Genomic DNA, 19063 nt, shown 5'->3' on the forward strand with positions numbered 1-19063 from the left:
ATAAGCTTTTTGTTATATAAGTTTAAAACCAAATATTGAGCTACTGTTCTCCAATGTATCAGACAACACACACACACACACACACACACACACACACACACACACACACACAGAGTTTTAATAAAAAACCAAGAGGCATTCACTGCTGTTCAGAGTACCTGGGTTTAGTTCCCAGCACCCGTAGGGCAGATCACAACCATTTGTAACTCTAGGTCTAGGTGATCCAATGTTCACTTCTTATCTCCATGGGCACCAGGCATGTAGTGCACATATAGATGGATGCAAATCAATCATATATATACAAGTTTTAAAAAATAGGAAGAACCTCATCAGGTACCCCCTGATTTTTTGGTAACATATGGTAACTCAATTGGGACTCCTGAGAAGTTCTACTAACAGTATTGCCCCAGCCTTGCGATGTTTCTTTCACATAAATGTCATGGTGACTCAAAATCCTGGCTAATGAAGGACAGACAGAAAGACACAGGCAGGTAGGTAGGACACCTAGGTACTACTCAGCCAATAGGAAGACAATGGGACACACACAGCACACTAGTATAATCAATCCCCTTTCTGTACCCACAGGCGTTCTGGCTCATGACCACTTGGCATGAGCCCATAATCCGGTTGCTCCCACCACCCCATCCTGTCTCTGAAGATGTCTCAGAGACCATCGACAGGGACTCTGTCTCTCAAGAACTCTTCAACTTGACCAACCTTCTATACTGGCCTCCAACTGGTGGAGACAGGGATGACTTTCTGGCCTCTACCAGCCCCAGAACCTCTACCTACCACTTGAAAGGACCTGCCCAGGCCAACTATACTCTGGGAAGTAACCTAGAGGCCATTCTTGTGGCTCGGGATCACTGGGGTAGGCCCAAAGCTCATGGTGGAGATCTGTTTCGGGCACAGCTGCTGGGTCCAGAATTGAGAGCAGGAGTCCCAGGGGAGGTGAAGGATCTGGAGAATGGCACTTACCTCTTGTCCTTCCCCCTGCTCTGGGCTGGATGGGCCCAGGTGCAAGTGAGACTGATCCACTCCAGTGAGGCAGTTGGGGTCCTGCAAAGAGTCTGGAGAGGAAAACGAGCCACTGTTGATTTTAGAGGGTATTTCCGAGGAACAAATGGCATTCAAGAGACTGTCATCTGTAATGTGGACCCCCAGTCAACTGGAGCCAAAGGGTCTACCTGCCATTACAAGGATGTGGTTTCTGGGGAGATCTGGTTCTGTGCTCAACCCCGTACTTTGCCTTGCAATGCTTTAGTGGGTCACTCGAGTGGAAGTTATCTGAAGGTGACCACGCCACATGATCAAGACCTGCTGGCTGGGTAAGAAATCTAGAATCTTAAATGAGTCCCAGTCTTAACCACAGGCATGTGGAGGTGAGAAGACAACTGGAGGAGGTCAGTTCTCTCCTTCCACCATGAGGGGCCCAGGTATCAAATGAAGCCTGTTGGTTTTGGCAACAAGAACATGGTGGTCATCATCTTCATCACCATGACCACCACCACCACCACCACCACCACCACCACCACCACCACCATCACCTAGAGATTCCTACAGCTCAGTGTGAACTTGAATTTCTTGTGTGATTGAGGCATAGAAATCAAGATTTCAAGATTATCCTTGGTTGCATAGTATCTTAGTTAGGGTCCTACTGCTGCAAGCAGTCACCGTGACCAATGCAACTCTCATAAGGACAACATTTAATTGGGGCTGGCTTCCAGGTTCAGAGCTTCAGTCCATTGTCATCAAGGCAGGAACATGGCAGCATCCAGGCAGGCATGGTACAGGAGGAGCTGAGAGTTCTACATCTTCATCTGGAGGCAGCTAGGAGTAGACTAGCTTCCAGGCAGCTAGAATAAGGGTTTTAAAGGCCAAGCCCACAGTGGCACAACTAACCCGACAAGGCCACACCTCCAAATGGTGCCACTCCCTTGGCTAGGCATACTCAAACCACCACACAGAGTGAATGCATATTGATCTTGGGAGCAAGAGCATGAGACCCTGTGTCAAAAACGCAGGGGGAGGGTGCTACGTTCCCCAGTGACTGCATGTTTGTGTAACAATAGTAACAATTTATAGTGCTTTCTAGACTATAGTGGCAGGAAAATTGCAATTTCTCACATGTTGTGGAGATCTGTTGATTATAAAATAGAACTAGGTGACCCTTCTTTTATCTTAACTATTAGTGTACTGATAAGACCCTCCCTTGTATATTCCTCCTAACCACTATACTCACCACATGTTAGTGTGCCCACTTTAGTGTAGTGACCCCAATTTACACCGAGGATAAATAACCAGTCAGTCATGGTCTTCTCTTTTTTCATGTAATTTCATCTGGTCAGCCTCCCTCACCGCTCACACTCAGTGTTTCTTCAGGAATGTGACTGACCAGAAACTCCCTTCAGGTGTACCTCCAATCCTTGTCCTACCAGCAGCCTGGGGAAACATGAGTAACATGGGTGAGTAAGACTGGGACATGGGGTTGGGGATGGGCCTCAGCTTAGATGGGCTCTGTGTGTGTGTGTGTGTGTGTGTGTGTGTGTGTGTGTGTTTGTGTGTGTATACTCCGTGTGTTGTGTGGGTGGGGTTCACTTTCCCGTGTAGAAGAAGTATATGGAGAACAGGCTAATATCAAAATGTTTCCCCCAATTTTTCTGTATCTTATTTTATTTTACTTTAAGTTGTGTTACAATTTCAATATCCTATTTTGTGTACTCTGGCATGTATATGTATGAGAACATATGTGCCATGTCAGACATGTGGAAGACAGAGGACAACTTGCAGAAATTAGTACTCTCTCTTTACAGTGTGAGTTCCAGGAGTTGAAGTCAGGTCATCAGGCTTCGGAACAGGCACCTTTACTTGCAAAGCCATCTCACTGGCTCCTATGGTAGATTTTTATTTTTGTTTGGTTTTGTTGTTGTTGTTGCTTTCTGATTCCCCCTCAAGGGAATGGGCTTCAGTGGTTTGAAAATCAGTAGTAATCAGAGCGAAAACAGATGAGATCCTGCCAGAGCAAGGGTGGCTGGGTAGTTGGTGTACAGAGCTCAAACTTGAAGAAGAGCTAATTCTCCTCTTTTCAGGCCACAGTCAGAAAAGAAGGAGTGAGGTAGGACCCAGGTCCAGTGCACATATTACTGCCCATAGACCTCCAAATGCAATGTTTGCAAAGTGACCAACTGGGGGGACCTTGACTAATCAAGTATCCATAGTCAAAGGTTCCAGCCTCTCTCTCTCTCTCTCTCTCTCTCTCTCTCTCTCTCTCTCTCTCTCTCTCTCTCTCTTTCTCTCTCTCAGTGCTCCCTGAATAAAGAAGAAATTAATGTCATTGGTGCCTCCCTCCAAGAAGTAATAAACCCCTGAGTCCCAAAGGTGAGACTGAAGTTGGAGGCAGAAAAGAGCTAGAGGAACCTTCCCAGCAACTGACAGAACTGGAATCAGGTTAGACCGTGAGAGTCCACATGAAAGTGCACACATGCACACATGAAAACTTTGTAGAAACTGCTCAACAACTAAAGGACATGGGCACAGGGTTGAATGTACCAGTTGCTTCAAACTTTCCCTGAATATACTGATACAGTGCCCCTAGGGGAGGGCAGGTTAAGTCTAGCACCTCAGGTACAAGGATCCAAGTGCTTAGCCCTGTGGCCTTGGGTTGCCTGTGTCCAGTCTCTTGAAAGTTCTGGGCTGAAGTTCAACCACTCCCAACCCCTAGGATCCTCTAAGCCCCAAATGCATGGTCATTGAGGGAAGTCCTAGAGTTTTTCCCACATGTGGGCAACCACTTCTACCAGGAAAGGTGTGTCTATGGCCACCAGCCATCAGCCTCAAGATAGAGGAAAGGCTCCAAGTGCCATGTCAGTTCTGGGAAAGTAAACCTTGAACACATAAAGGTCATATTTTGTTTTGGATACAAAGTCTGTCACTGAGCCTGGAGTTTACTGTTCAGCCTGGCTGGTCAGTGAGTCACTGGGGAAGCCATCACTACCTGCCCCTTTGCTGGGGTTCCAAGTATATCACACCCAGCTTTTTATACATATTCTAGGGGGTAAAGTTAGGCCCTCACCATTGTATAACCCACTGAGTATCTCCCCAGCACTCACTGGGTTTTATTCCAGATCTTTAGCCTCTGTCCTGCCAGGGTAGTGTAGTACAGTGGTTAGTACTGGGTTGTGACAGCACACTTCCAGGGTTCAAATGCTATTCCTATCTTTGACATTCTTTTGAAAAGCCCACTTTATAGGCTGGTGATAGGACTTAATAGTAGAGTACTTGCCTAGTTGGACGGGCACAGAATGACATCCCTATCACTGCTGTTGGTCACAATAAATTACTTAATATTCTAGGTCCTCAGTATCCCCATCTACAAGTCGAAATATGAACAGTGCTACCTCCAGAGCGTGGAGATCCAACCTGGAGTCCCAGCGCTCGCTAGGGGAAGGCAGCAGAATTAGGAAGTCAGGGCCATTCTCGCCTACATGGGAAGTATATGAGGTACATGCGATGGTTTCAAACATTCACAGACATGCAGGTCCACACACACACACACACACACACACACACACACACAAACTTCACAGGCTCTGTAAGAGTACATTGATATGCTACATATAAAGAATGTAGAAGAATGCTATCCACATGGCTCATTAGGAAAAGGTGCTTGCTGCCAAGGCCTTCAAACACTGGGAAAAGAACTGACTCCCAAAGGCTGTCTTCTGGGTACCATGTGTGCTGGGACACACACACACACACACACACACACACACACACACACACACACACACACAAGCAAATGTAAAAACTATTCATTTAAAAAATTCATTCACAATAAATGTAAAGAACACAGTCATTTTATAGCACTCCATGTTGTGCTTTTCTTTTTTTTAAATTTTTTTCATTAACTCGAGTATTTCTTATTTACATTTCGAGTGTTATTCCCTTTCCTGGTTTCCTGGCCAACATCCTGCTAACCCCTTCCCTCCCCCTCTTTATGGGTGTTCCCCTCCCCATCCTTCCCCCATTGCCGCCCTCCCCCCAACAATCACGTTCACTGGGGGTTCAGTCTTAGCAGGACCAAGGACTTCCCCTTCCACTGGTGCTCTTACTAGCCTATTCATTGCTACCTATGAGGTCAGAGTCCAGGGTCAGTCCATGTATAGTCTTTAGGTAGTGGCTGAGTCCCTGGAAGCTCTGGTTGCTTGACATTTTTGTACATATGGGGTCTCGAGCCCCTTCAAGCTCTTCCAGTCCTTTCTCTGATTCCTTCAACGGGAGTCCTGTTCTCAGTTCAGTGGTTTGATGCTGGCATTCGCCCCTGTATTTGCTGTATTCTGGCTGTGTCTCTCAGGAGAGATCTACATCCGGCTCCTGTCTGCCTGCACTTCTTTGCTTCATCCATCTTGTCTAATTGGGTGGCTGTATATGTATGGGCCACATGTGGGGCAGGCTCTGAATGGGTGTTCCTTCAGTCTCTGTTTTAATCTTTGCCTCTCTCTTCCCTGCCAAGGGTATTCTTGTTCCCCTTTTAAAGAAGGAGTGAAGCATTGGCATTTTGATCATCCGTCTTGAGTTTCATGTGTTCTATGCATCTACGGTAATTCAAGCATTCGGGCTACTAGCCACTTATCAATGAGTGCATACCATGTGTGTTTTTCTGTGATTGGGTTACCTCACTCAGGATGATATTTTCCAGTTCCACCCATTTGCCTATGAATTTCATAAAGGCATTGTTTTTGATAGCTGAGTAATATTCCATTGTGTAGATGTACCACATTTTCTGTATCCATTCCTCTGTGAAGGGCATCTGGGTTCTTTCCAGCTTCTGGCTATTATAAATAAGGCTGCTATGAACATAGTGGAGCATGTGTCTTTTTTATATGTTGGGGCATCTTTTGGGTATATGCCCAAAAGAGTTATAGCTGGATCCTCAGGTAGTTCAATGTCCAATTTTCTGAGGAACCTCCAGACTGATTTTCAGAATGGTTGTACCAGTCTGCAATCCCACCAACAATGGAGGAGTGTTCCTCTTTCTCCACATCCTCGCCAGCATTTGCTGTCACCTGAGTTTTTGATCTTAGCCATTCTCACTGGTATGAGGTGAAATCTCAGGGTTGTTTTGATTTGCATTTCCCTTATGACTAAAGATGTTGAACATTTCTTTAGGTGTTTCTCAGCCATTCGGCATTCCTCAGCTGTTAATTCTTTGTTTAGCTCTGAACCCCATTTTTTAATAGGGTTATTTGTCTCCCTGCGGTCTAACTTCTTGAGTTCTTTGTATAGTTTGGCTATAAGCCCTCTATCTGTTGTAGGATTGGTAAAGATCTTTTCCCAATCTGTTGGTTGCCATTTTGTCCTAACCACAGTGTCCTTTGCCTTACAGAAGCTTTGCAGTTTTATAAGATCCCATTTGTCGATTCTTGATCTTAAAGCATAAGCCATTGGTGTTTTGTTCAGGAAATTTTCTCCAGTGCCCATGTGTTCGAGATGCTGCCCTAGTTTTTCTTCTATTAGTTTGAGTGTATCTGGTTTGATGTGGAGGTCCTTGATCCACTTGGACTTAAGCTTTGTACAGGGTGATAAGCAAGGATCGATCTGCATTCTTCTACATGTTGACCTCCAGTTGAACCAGCACTATTTGCTGAAAATGCTATCTTTTTTCCATTGGATGGTTTTGGCTCCTTTGTCAAAAATCATGTGCACATAGATGCGTGGGTTCATTTCTGGGTCTTCAATTCTGTTCCATTGGTCTATCTGTCTGTCTCTGTACCAATACCATACAGTTTGTATCAATATTGCTCTGTAATACTGCGTGAGTTCAGGGATAATGATTCCCCCTGAAGTCCTTTCATTGTTGAGGATAGTTTTAGCTATCCTGGGTTTTTTGTTATTCCAGATGAATTTGCAAATTGTTCTGTCTAACTCTTTGAAGAATTGGAATGGTATTTTGATGGGGATTGCATTGAATCTGTAGATCGCTTTTGGTAAAATGGCCATTTTTACTACATTAATCCTGCCAATCCATGAGCATGGGAGATCTTTCCATCTTCTGGGGTCTTCTTCAGTTTTTTTCTTCAGAGTCTTGAATTTCTTGTTGTACAGATCTTTTACTTGCTTGGTTAAAGTCACACCGAGGTACTTTATATTATTTGAGTCTATTATGAAGGATGTCGTTTCCCTAATTTCTTTCTCGGCTTGTTTCTCTTTTGGGTAGAGGAAGGCTACTGATTTATTTGAGTTAATTTTATACCCAGCCACTTTGCTGAAGTTGTTTATCAGCTTTAGTAGTTCTCTGGTGGAACTTTTGGGATCACTTAAATATACTATCATATCATCTGCAAATAGTGATATTTTGACTTCTTCTTTTCCAATCTGTATCCCCTTGATCTCCTTTTGTCTGATTGCTCTGGCTAGTACTTCAAGAACTATATTGAATAAGTAGGGAGAGAGTGGGCAGCCTTGTCTAGTCCCTGATTTTAGTGGGATTGCTTCAAGTTTCCCTCCATTTAGTTTAATGTTAGCAACTGATTTGCTGTATATGGCTTTTACTATGTTTAGGTATGGGCCTTGAATTCCTATTCTTTCCAGGACTTTTATCATGATGGGGTGTTGAATTTTTCAAATGCTTTCTCAGCATCTAATGAAATGATCATGTGGTTTTGTTCTTTCAGTTTGTTTATATAATGGATCATGTTGATGGTTTTCCGTATATTAAACTATCCCTGCATGCCTGGGATGAAGCCTACTTGATCATGGTGGATGATTGTTTTGATGTGCTCTTGGATTCGGTTTGCCAGAATTGTATTGAGTATTTTTGCGTCGATGTTCATAAGGGAAATTGGTCTGAAGTTCTCTTTCTTTGTTGGGTCTTTGTGTGGTTTAGGTATAAGAGTAATTGTGGCTTCATAGAAGGAATTCGGTAGTGCTCCATCCCTCTCAATTTTGTGGAATAGTTTAGATAGTATTGATATGAGGTCTTCTATGAAGGTCTGATAGAATTCTGCACTAAACCCTTCTGGACCTGGGCTCTTTTTGGTTGGGAGACCTTTAATGACTGCTTCTATTTCCTTAGGAGTTATGGGGTTGTTTAAGTGGTTTATCTGTTCCTGATTTAACTTCGGTACCTGGTATCTGTCTAGGAAATTGTCCATTTCCTGCAGATTTTCAAGTTTTGTTGAATATAGGCTTTTATAGTAAGATTTGATGATTTGTTGAATTTTCTCTGAGTCTGTAGTTATGTCTCCCTTTTCATTTCTGATTTTTTTAATTTGGACACACTCTCTGTGTCCTCTCGTTATTCTGGCTAAGGGTTTATCTATCTTGTTGATTTTCTCAAAGAACCAACTTTTGGTTCTGTTGATTCTTTCTATGGTCCTTTTTGTTTCTACTTGGTTGATTTCAGCTCTGAGTTTGATTATTTCCTGCCTTCTACTCCTCCTGGGTGTATTTGCTTCTTTTTGTTCTAGAGCTTAAGTGTGCTGTCAAGCTGCTGATATATGCTCTCTCCTGTTTCTTTCTGCAGGCATTCAGAGATTTGAATTTTCCTCTTAGTACAGCTTTCATTGTGTCCCATAAGTTTGGGTATGTTGTACTTTCATTTTCATTAAATTCTAAGAAGTCTTTAATTTCTTTCTTTATTTCTTCCTTGACCAGTTTATCGTTGAGTAGAGCATTGTTCAACTTCCACGTATATGTGGGCATTCTTCCCTTACTGTTATTGAAGACCAGTTTTAGGCCGTGGTGCTCTGATAGTACGCATGGGATTATTTCTATCTTTCTGTACCTGTTGAGGCCCGTTTTTTGACCAATTATATGGTCAATTTTGGAGAAAGTTCCATGAGGAGCTGAGAAGAATGTATATCCTTTTGCTTTAGGATAGAACGTTCTATAAGTATCTGTTAAGTCCATTTGGTTCATGACTTCTCTTAGTCTGTCTACCTCTCTGTTTAATTTCTGTTTCCGTGATCTGTACATTGATGAGAGTTGGGTGTTGAAATCTCCTACTATTATTGTGTGAGGTGCAATATATGTTTTGCGCTTTAGTAAGGTTTCTTTTATGTATGTAGGTGCCCTTGTATTTGGGGCATAGATATTTAGGATTGAGAGTTCATCTTGGTGGATTTTTCCTTTGATGAATATGAAGTGTCCTTCCTTATCTTTTTTGATGACTTTTAGTTGAAAATTGATTTTATGTGATTTTAGAATGGCTACTCCAGCTTGCTTCTTCCGACCATTTACTTGGAAAGTTGTTTTCCAGCCTTTCACTCTGAGGTAGTGTCTGTCTTTGTCTCTGAGGTGTGTTTCCTGTAGGCAGCAGAATGCAGGGTCCTCGTTGTGTATCCAGTTTGTTAATCTATGTCTTTCTATTGGGTAGTTGAGACCATTGATGTTGAGAGATATTAAGGAATAGTGATTATTGCTTCCCATTATATTCATATTTGGATGTGAGGTAAGTTTGTGTGCTTTTCTTCTCTTTGTTTTGTTGCCAAGACGATTAGTTTCTTGCTTTTTCTAGGGTGTAGTTTGCCTCCTTATGTTGGGCTTTACCATTTATTACCCTTTGTAGCGCTGGATTTGTAGATAGACATTGTGTAAATTTGGTTTTGTCATGGGATATCTTGGTTTCTCCATCTATGTTAATTGAGAGTTTTGCAGGATACAGTAACCTGGGCTGGCATTTGTGTTCTCTTAGGGTCTGTATGCCATCTGTCCAGGATCTTCTGGCTTTCATAGTTTCTGGCGAAAAGTCTGGTGTGATTCTGATAGGCCTGCCTTTATATGTTACTTGACCTTTTTCCCTTACTGCTTTTAATATTCTTTCTTTATTTTGTGCGTTTGGTGTTTTGACTATTATGTGACGGGAGAAGTTTCTTTTCTAGTCCAATCTATTTGGAGTTCTGTAGGCTTCTTATATGCTTATGGGTATCTCTTTCTTTAGGTTAGGGAAGTTTTCTTCTATGATTTCCTTGAAGATATTTACTGGTCCTTTGAGCTGGGAGTCTTCACTCTCTTCTATACCTATTATCTTTAGGTTTTATCTTCTCATTGAGTCCTGGATTTCCTGTATGTTTTGGACCAGTAGCTTTTTCCACTTTACATTATCTTTGACAGTTGAGTTGATGATTTCTATGAAATCTTCTGCTCCTGAGATTCTCTCTTCTATCTCTTGTATTCTGTTGGTGATGCTTGTATCTACGGTTCCTTGTCTCTTCCTTTGGTTTTCTATATCTAGGGTTGTTTCCATGTGTTCTTTCTTGATTGCTTCTATTTCCATTTTTAATTCCTTCAACTGTTTGATTGTGTTTCCTGGAATTCTTTCAGGGATTTTTGTGATTCCTCTCTGTAGGCTTCTACTTGTTTATTTATGTTTTCCTGTGTTTCTCTAAGGGAGTTCTTTGTGTCTTTCTTGAAGTCCTCCAGCATCATGATCAAATATGATTTTGAATCTAGATCTTGCTTTTCTGGTGTGTTTGGATATTCGGTGTTTGCTTTGGTGGGAGAATTGGGCTCCGATGTTGCCATGTAGTCTTGGCTTCTGTTGCTTGGGTTCCTGCGCTTGCCTCTCGCCATCAGATTATCTCTAGTGTTACTTTGTTCTGCTATTTCTGACAGTGGCTAGACTGTCCTATAAGCCTGTGTGTCAGGAGTGCTGTAGACCTGTTTTCCTGTTTTCTTTCAGCCAGTTATGGGAACAGAGTGTTCTGCTTTCGGGCGTGTAGTTTTTCCTATCTACAGGTCTTCAGCTGTTCCTGTGGGCCTTGTCCTGAATTCACCAGGCAGGTCGCTTGGAGCAGGAAGATTGGTCTTACCTGTGGTCCCAAGGCTCAAGTTTGCTCGTGGGGTGTTGCTTATGAGCTCTCCTCGGTGGTAGCAACCAGGAGGACCTGCGCCGCCCTTTCCGGGAGCTTCCGTGCACCAGGGTTCCAGATGGCGTCTGTGCTTTTCTTTTTAATCTGCTCTATTTTTCTCTCTCCCGTAGCCCTGCCCTCAAGGCCCCCATGTCACCCTGGCCACCTATCTCCAAAACCCTCTGGCTTCTACCACCAAGACAGATGGTATTCGACATTCTGTTCTAGCCGCTCTTTCCTCACTGTGGACAGCATCCTGAACTGCCTGGCTGGACGCATTGTCTACATGATGGGGGATTCCACACTCCGGCAGTGGTGGGAGTATCTGCGCGACACAGTTCCCTGTGAGTGGTGGTTTAGTCCCTGAGAGGTCTGGGGGGTCTGGTTGGTTGATATTGTTGTTCTTCCTATAGATTGTATTGCAACCTTCAGCTACTTCAGTCCTTTCTTTAATTCCTCCATTGGGGACCCCATTCTCACTTCAATGGTTGGCTGTGAGCATCAGCCTCTGTATTTGTCATGCTCTGGCAGAGCCTCTCAGGAGACAGCTGTGTCAGGCTCCTGTCAGCATGCACTTCTTGGCATCAGCAATGTTGTCTGCATTTGGTGACTGCATGTATATTCTTTTCTATTAGTTTCTGTGTATCTTGTTTTATGTGAAGGTCCTTGATCCACTTGGACTTGAGCTTTGTACAAGGACATAAGACTGAAGGATTGATTTATATTCTTCTACCTGCTGACCACCAGTTGAACCATCACCATTTGTTGAAAATGTTGTCTTTTCTCCACTGGATGGTTGTAGCTCCTTTGTCAAAGATAAGTGACCATGGCTGTGTGGGTTCACTTCTGAGTCTTCACTTCTACTCCATTGATCTAGCTGCCGGTCTCTGTACCAATGCCAAGTGGGTTTTTTTTATCATGATATATTGATAGGATCAGTCTTCTAGTATATTTTGAGTCCTGTTTTGTGACCAATTATATGATCAGTTTTGGAGAAGATACCATGAGATGTTGAGAAGAAGGTATATTCTTTTGTTTTAGGATGAAATGTTCTATAGATATCTGTTAAATCCATTTGATTCATAACTTCTGTTAGTTTCATTGTGCCTCTGTTTAATTTCTGTTTCCATGATCTGTCCATTGATGAGAGTGGGGTGTTGAAGTCTCCCACTATCATTGTGTGAGGTGCAATGTGTGCTTTGAAATTTAATAAAATTTCTTTTATGAATGTGAATGCCCATGCATTTGGAGCATAGATGTTCAGAACTGAGAGTTCATCTTGGTGGATTTTTCCTTTGATGAGTATGAAGTGTCTTTATCTTTTTTAAAAAACTTTGTTTGAAAGTCGATTTTATTCGATATTAGAATGACTACTCCAGCTTGTTTCTTGGGACCATTTGCTTGAAAAAATTTTCCCAGCCTTTCACTCTTAAGTAGTGTCTGTCTTTGTCACTGAGGTGTGTTTCCTGGATGCAGCAAAATGCTGGGTCCTGTTTATATATTCAGTCTGTTAGTCTATGTCTTTTTATTGGTGAATTAAGTCCATTGATGTTAAGATATTAAAGAGTAGTGATTGTTGTTTCCTGTTACTTTTATTGTTAGAGGTGGAATTATGTTTGTGTGGGTATCTTCTTTTGGGCTTGTTGCAAGATTACTTTCATGCTTTTTCCAGGGTGTAGTTTTCCTCCTTTTGTTGGAGTTTTCTCTTTATTATACTTTGCAGGACTGCATTTGTGGAAAGATACTGTGTAAATTGTTTTGTCATGGAATATCTTGGTTTCTCCATCTATGGTAATTGAGAATCTAGTTGGATATAGTAGCCTGGGCTGGCATTTGTGTTCTCTTAGGGTTTATATGACATCCTCCTAGGATCTTCCAGGTTTTATAGTCTCTGTTGAGAAGACTAGTGTAATTCTGATAGTTCTGCCTTTATATGTTACTTGACCTTTTCCCCTTGCTGCTTTTAATATTCTTTCTTAGTTTTGTGCATTTGGTGTTTTGACTATTATGTGATGAGAGGAATTTGTTTTCTGGTCTAGTCTACTTGGAGTTCTATATGCTTTTTGTATCATTCATGGGCATCTCTTACTTTTGCTTCGGGAATTTTTCTCCTATAATTTTGTTGAAGATATTTACTGGCTCTTGGGAATCTTAGCTCTCTTCTATACCTATCATCCTTAGGTTTTGTCTTCTCATTGTGTCCTGGATTTCCTGGAAGTGTTGGGTAAGGATCTTTTTACATTTTGCATTTTCTTTGACTGTTGTGTCAATATTTTCTATGGTATCTTCTGCCCCTGAGATTCTCTCTTCTATCTCTTTATTCTGTTGGTGATGCTTTCACCTATGACTCCTGATCTCTTCCCTAGGTTTTCTATCTCCAGGGTTGTCTCCCTTTGTGATTTATTTATTTTTTCTATATCCATATTTTAGATTTTGGTGGTTTTGCTCAATTCCTTCACTCGTTTGGTTGTGTTTTCCTGTAACTCTTTTAGGGATTTTTCTGTTTCCTCTTAAGGGCTTCTACTGTTTTTCTATGTTGTCCTGTATTTATATAAGGATGTTACTTATATCCTTCTTAAAGTCCTCTAATATAATCACAAGATGTGATTTTTTTATTAATTTAATAATTTAATCAATATATCTGAGTGAACCTTAAAGAAGAGTTACCAATATATTATCACAAGGACAGCCATGACAGCTCTTTAAAATATCAAGTATTGTGCACATCCCCTACAACCATCAGAAGCTCCTGCAGCTGTCCTACCACAGTGGACATGGTACCACTCACAGAACCTGCATCATTCAGCTTGTTTTGTACCTCACAGGACCAGTGAGACTTAAGACATATAATACAGGCTTTCATAATCTTTCAAAGCACAAAACAAAACTATTTTTCAATTTTACATATAAATATAGCCAACACTTTTGACTAAATATATGGCTCTTTACCCTACATTTTAAGTATTTACTTATAATCATATTACGTTATAAAGAGAAAGAGCTCTATATTATAAAACCATTTTTATCCTACTGCAAGTCAAACATTACAAGGTTAAAAATAAGAAATCGTGAGCTGAGCATGGTATCAAAACTCTAAAATTCCCACCGCAGGAAGGTCCTGAGTTGGGGTCCAGGCAGGTTTACAGTTAAGTTTGAGGCCAGCTTAAACCATAAGTTTGAGATTCTGCAACAAAACCAAACAAAACACAAATACTGGGAATACAGCTCAGTAGTAGAGTGCTGGCCTAAAATACACAAGGTCCTATACTAGAGCCCCAGAAAACAGGAAAATTTTGTTTACATCTTCCTAATAGTAGTTATGACTATCCAAATATAGTTGGTCATTCTCCCCCACACAGGTCATCTTGTCAAAATGTATAATTAGACCATTAGATCTCTAGAACTCACCTTCCAGAGTCCCAGCCCTGCGCTTCAGACATTCCACTCTCCTTCCATTCATGCCCAGTTAGCTTGCCTGTGCACATCTGCGCTTTCTTTTTTTTTTATTATTATTATTAACTTGAGTATTGAGTGTTATTCCCTTTCCCGGTATCCGGGCAAACATCCCCCTCCCCCCTCCCCTTCCTTATGGGTGTTCCCCTCCCAACCCTCCCCCCATTGCCGCCCTCTCCCCAACAGTCTAGTTCACTGGGGGTTCAGTCTTAGCAGGACCCAGGGCTTCCCCTTCCACTGGTGCTCTTACTAGCCTATTCATTGCTACCTATGAGGTCAGAGTCCAGGGTCAGTCCATGTATAGTCTTTAGGTAGTGGCTTAGTCCCTGGAAGCTCTGGTTGCTTGGCATTTTTGTACATATGGGGTCTCGAGCCCCTTCAAGCTCTTCCAGTTCTTTCTCTGATTCCTTCAACGGGAGTCCTATTCTCAGTTCAGTGGTTTGCTGCTGGCATTCGCCTCTGTATTTGCTGTATTCTGGCTGTGTCTCTCAGGAGCGATCTACATCCGGCTCCTGTCGGTCTGCACTTCTTTGCTTCATCCATCTTGTCTAATTGGTTGGCTGTATATGTATGGGCCACATGTGGGGCAGGCTCTGAATGGGTGTTCCTTCAGTCTCTGTTTTAATCTTTGCCTCTCTCTTCCCTGCCAAGGGTATTCTTGTTCCCCTTTTAGAGAAGGAGTGAAGCATTCACATTTTGATCATCCGTCTTGAGTTTCATTTGTTCTAGGCATCTAGGGTAATTCAAGCATTTGGGCTAATAGCCACTTATCAGTGAGTGCATACCATGTATGTCTTTCTGTGATTGGGTTAGCTCACTCAGGATGATATTTTCCAGTTCCAACCATTTGCCTACGAATTTCATAAAGCCGTTGTTTTTGATAGCTGAGTAATATTCCATTGTGTAGATGTACCACATTTTCTGTATCCATTCCTCTGTTGAAGGGCATCTGGGTTCTTTCCAGCTTCTGGCTATTATAAATAAGGCTGCTATGAACATAGTGGAGCACGTGTCTTTTTTATATGTTGGGGCATCTTTTGGAATTATACATATTTAAATAACATCTGAATTTGTGTTCTGTGAGATCCAGGGGCCAGAAAACCAAGAGATGGCTCAGTGGTTAAGAACACCCGACTGTTCTTCCAGAGGTCATGAGTTCAATTCCCAGCAACCACATGGTGGCTCACAACCATCTGTAAAAGAGATCCGATGCCCTCTTCTGGTGTATCTGAAGACAGCTACAGTGTACTTATATACAAGATGTGATTTTTAAATCCAAATCATGCTTTTCTGGTGTGTTGGGGTTCCAGGGCTCGCTGTGGTGAGAGAACTGGGTTCTAATGATGCCAAGAAGCCTTGTTTTCTGTCGCTTATGTTCTTGTCCTTGCCTCTTGTCATCTGGTTATTTTTGGTGTTAGTTGTTATTGCTCTCTCTGGCTGGAGCCTCTCCCTCCAGTGAGCCTGTGAGCCTTTGGGCCTGTGGGTCTGTGAACTTAGAGTGACAGTGCTCCTTCTCCTGGGAGACCAGCTTTTTGGGGGCAGGATTTGTGTCTGGAGAGCTGTGTCACAGGGTTAACTCCAGGGTGCAGATGGAGACCGGAAGGATCCTGTCCCCAGTTGCTGTGAGGTTCCCGAGCCCTGTGGTCTCCTGGCAGGTCCCTCTTAGGCCAGTTATCAAAGCAAAAGTGTTTGTATCACCTGTGAACTTAGGGGTACCTGTGAACCATGGGGCCAACACTCTTTTTCAAAATTGTGTTGTGTTTAATTATGGCTAAAGCAGTTATCTGGTGTCAGACATCAGCAGTTTGGCCCTGCACCGGTTGACTAAGTCCAGCTGAAACTAGTTTCCTTCTTACCTCACCTGGATTGTTTCCCTTCTGGCTGTAATGTTTGCAGGGACCTCCCACAACCTATAACTCCATCTCCAGGGAATTCCATCCCCACCCCCTTTATAGCATCTGCAGACACTAGCCCTCACTTGCAAGTATTCACACAGAGACACACATAAGCATACACATAATTGAGAAATAAAACCATCTGAGTGTGGTGTCTCCCATCTCTCAGGATCTGGAAGGTAAAGAGGGTTCTTATCTCTTTGTGAAGTTGAGGCTAGGGCCTGATCTAACCTGTTTCAGGCTTTGAGAACCTGTTTCAAAAATATTTTTTGAGACAGTGCAGTGACCCATAGCTTTAATCTCAGCGGTAGGGAAACAGACACAAGCAGATTCGTGATTTTGAAGACAGTCTTTTTTGTATAATGAGTTTCAAGCTACCCAGGGCTACATAGTTAGACCCATGTGTCAAAAAACAAGCAAATAAACAAACAAAGCTATGTTTGCAAAAGGGAATGGTTCATGTTTCTATGTTAATTCATTATTAAATTTTATTACATTAATTAATTAATATGTGTGTCTGTGTGTCTGTGTGTGTGTCTCTCTCTCTCTCTCTCTCTCTCTCTCTCTCTCTCTGTGTGTGTGTGTGTGTGTGTGTGTGTACACTCACATACTCTAGTGTGTGAGAATATCAGAGGACCATGTGCAAGAGCTGAGTCTCTGCTACTACTATATGAATCTCAGGGAATTAATCCCTAGTAATGTGTGCTGGCAGCGAGAGCCCTTCCTGGCTGAGTCATCTTGCTTGGTTCCCTATGTTAAAACTTTGTTTCTCCTCCTCTTTACAGCCCTGAAACCAGTTGATCTACACGCCACTTATCAAGTAGGTCCCCTGATGGCCGTGGAGACAACTCGGGGGACCGTGTTGCACTGGAGGGCACACAGCTGGCCCCTGCGCTCTCGTCTCACCCCAGTGGCCTCCCTGCACTCTGTGGCCAGAGAACTATATGGCCTGGCCGGGGGACCCTACACAGTGGTGGTGCTGGGTATGGGAGCCCACTTTACCACGTTCCCTCCATCCATCTTTGCTCGAAGACTGGCAGGGATTCGGGCAGCTGTGAAGGCCCTGCTGGACCGGGAACCCAGTACTCTGGTCGTCATCAAACTGGCCAACACTGGCTACAAATCGGTGTATGGCAGTGACTGGCTCACACTCCAGATGAACCGCTTCCTCCGCGCTGCCTTTGTTGGTCTCCGCGTGGCCTTTGTGGATGCGTGGGAAATGACTTCCAGCTTGGCTGTGCCAGACGACATCCACCCAAGGAAGCTTATTGTCCGCAATGAAGTGGAATTATTTCTGTCCTTCATCTGTCCCACCTGAGTGCTCCTGAGGGATCTGAGGCTGAATGGATTGAGAGAGAGCCTGGGTGTGGCCGTCTCAAATGAACTTCTGTGATGGAAACCTGAAGCTACCCTGGCTCACCCACTATGACACTGTGGGTCCATATTTCATACTTCTCTCTGTGAGTCACGTGGAGAAATCTAGTTCAATACAAATGATTTGCATCGTTTTCTCTTTTTGAATGTAAGGGGTTGTGGGTGGTGTGTGTACACATATATGTACAGATTGCTTGCCCTCTGTGCACACAAAGGCCAGAGGACATCTTGGGTTATCCTGCTCTATCTAGGAAATCCTGTTTAACAAGACTTAGTATCTGGTGTTGCTTCAATCTCATGGAATCTGGCACTAGGCAGTAAATTTTAGGCACATTTAAGTCCAGTATAATTTGGGTTTCCTAGTGTAACACCATCCCATGTGTACAAGGAAGCAGAATACATCTTAGAGACCTTCCTCTGTATTCCACTTTGTATTCCTGGGATAGACAAAGAAAGAGCCATTGTGGCTGCAAACATTACAGGGTCCAATACGAGCGAGGATTCATCACAATTTTGCAGGAGCGTTCTTTTCATTCTATTGACCAAGGGCAAAGAGTTACTGATAAAAATGGGTATACTGGGGCCTATCCTGCCTTAACCTTTCTACCATGCAGGAAAGGAAGGCAGTATGCATAGCACATCCATAAAAAGGTCCATCCCAAAGGCAGTTGTTGAAGAAAGGGAAGGGGATGATTAGAGATGGGATTTCTAGCGGGAGGGATGGAGGTATATGGAAGCATAATCTATGTGATAGAAAAACAGCATTGTCAGAAATATCAGGGGGAGACCTGTGGATACAAGTGTGGTTCTTAGTGCACAGGAGCAACCAAAGTGCCCAAGAGGAGACGGCTCTCCTCTGTTGCAAAAAGACTGCTCTTGTTACAGTACCAAATGAAGCTGCAAGTTATTATCTAAACCATCAGCAACAGATAGCATTATGGAAAATACAATATCAACTTCAGTAAGCAATATTTCAGATAATCTCCATTCCATTTTTGTGGGGAGTGGTTGTGGTGGCAATCCCAAGATGGCACCCGGGACTGCTGCCACGTCTTATGACTAGCTCCTGACTTCCTCATACACACAAAAGTAAGCCACACCCATTGTGAGAGCTTCGCATGCGCACCGTGACACAAGATCAGGCCATTTGGCGTGGACCTATGAACTGAGACTACTTAGACTGGACTGATGGGGCGTGGTTACGGGTTTTTCAGTAGGGAGTGTGCTTGGGGGTAGGAGATTGCTGCTTCCATGCAGAAAGAAAGGTTCCTGAATAAACTGCTTCGAGAAGAACGTCGTGGTGTCGCTCCTTTCTGTGGGACAGAGACGGAGATGACAAGTGGTGGCCTGGATGGGGAAGTTTGTTCAGAACTCATCGCAGTCAGGGTGGCTAGACGGTAAGTTCCCAGGTAAGTGGGACGAGCTAAGCTCTCGGGTTCAGACTATAAGGTTCCCAGTTTTGGGACAAGTTGCACCAAGCGCAATGGGGAA

General features: G+C 43.1%; 1 protein-coding gene across 1 annotated transcript; it reads left to right on the plus strand.

Moving 5' to 3' along the window:
• Positions 1–587: 587 nt before the first annotated feature.
• On the plus strand, positions 588–17695 carry LOC120095896 (NXPE family member 3-like). Its single transcript, XM_039089980.1, has 4 exons — positions 588–1328; positions 2383–2465; positions 10982–11194; positions 16984–17695. Exons 1-4 carry the CDS (start codon positions 598–600, stop codon positions 17514–17516), a joined length of 1560 nt encoding a protein of 519 aa, XP_038945908.1. The 5' UTR covers positions 588–597; the 3' UTR covers positions 17517–17695.
• The last annotated feature ends 1368 nt before the right edge of the window (positions 17696–19063 follow it).

This window comes from Rattus norvegicus, chromosome 12 (assembly GCF_036323735.1).
Source record: "Rattus norvegicus strain BN/NHsdMcwi chromosome 12, GRCr8, whole genome shotgun sequence".
Classification (NCBI taxonomy): domain Eukaryota; kingdom Metazoa; phylum Chordata; class Mammalia; order Rodentia; family Muridae; genus Rattus; species Rattus norvegicus.

Excerpts from the sequence above, each read along its gene's own strand:
- LOC120095896 (XM_039089980.1), top strand. The coding sequence starts at position 598 with ATGACCACTTGGCATGAGCCCATAATCCGGTTGCTCCCACCACCCCAT. Across the intron at positions 1,329-2,382 it reads GATCAAGACCTGCTGGCTGG|GAATGTGACTGACCAGAAAC; the intron begins GTAAGAAATCTA and ends GTGTTTCTTCAG. Across the intron at positions 11,195-16,983 it reads TCTGCGCGACACAGTTCCCT|CCCTGAAACCAGTTGATCTA; the intron begins GTGAGTGGTGGT and ends TCCTCTTTACAG.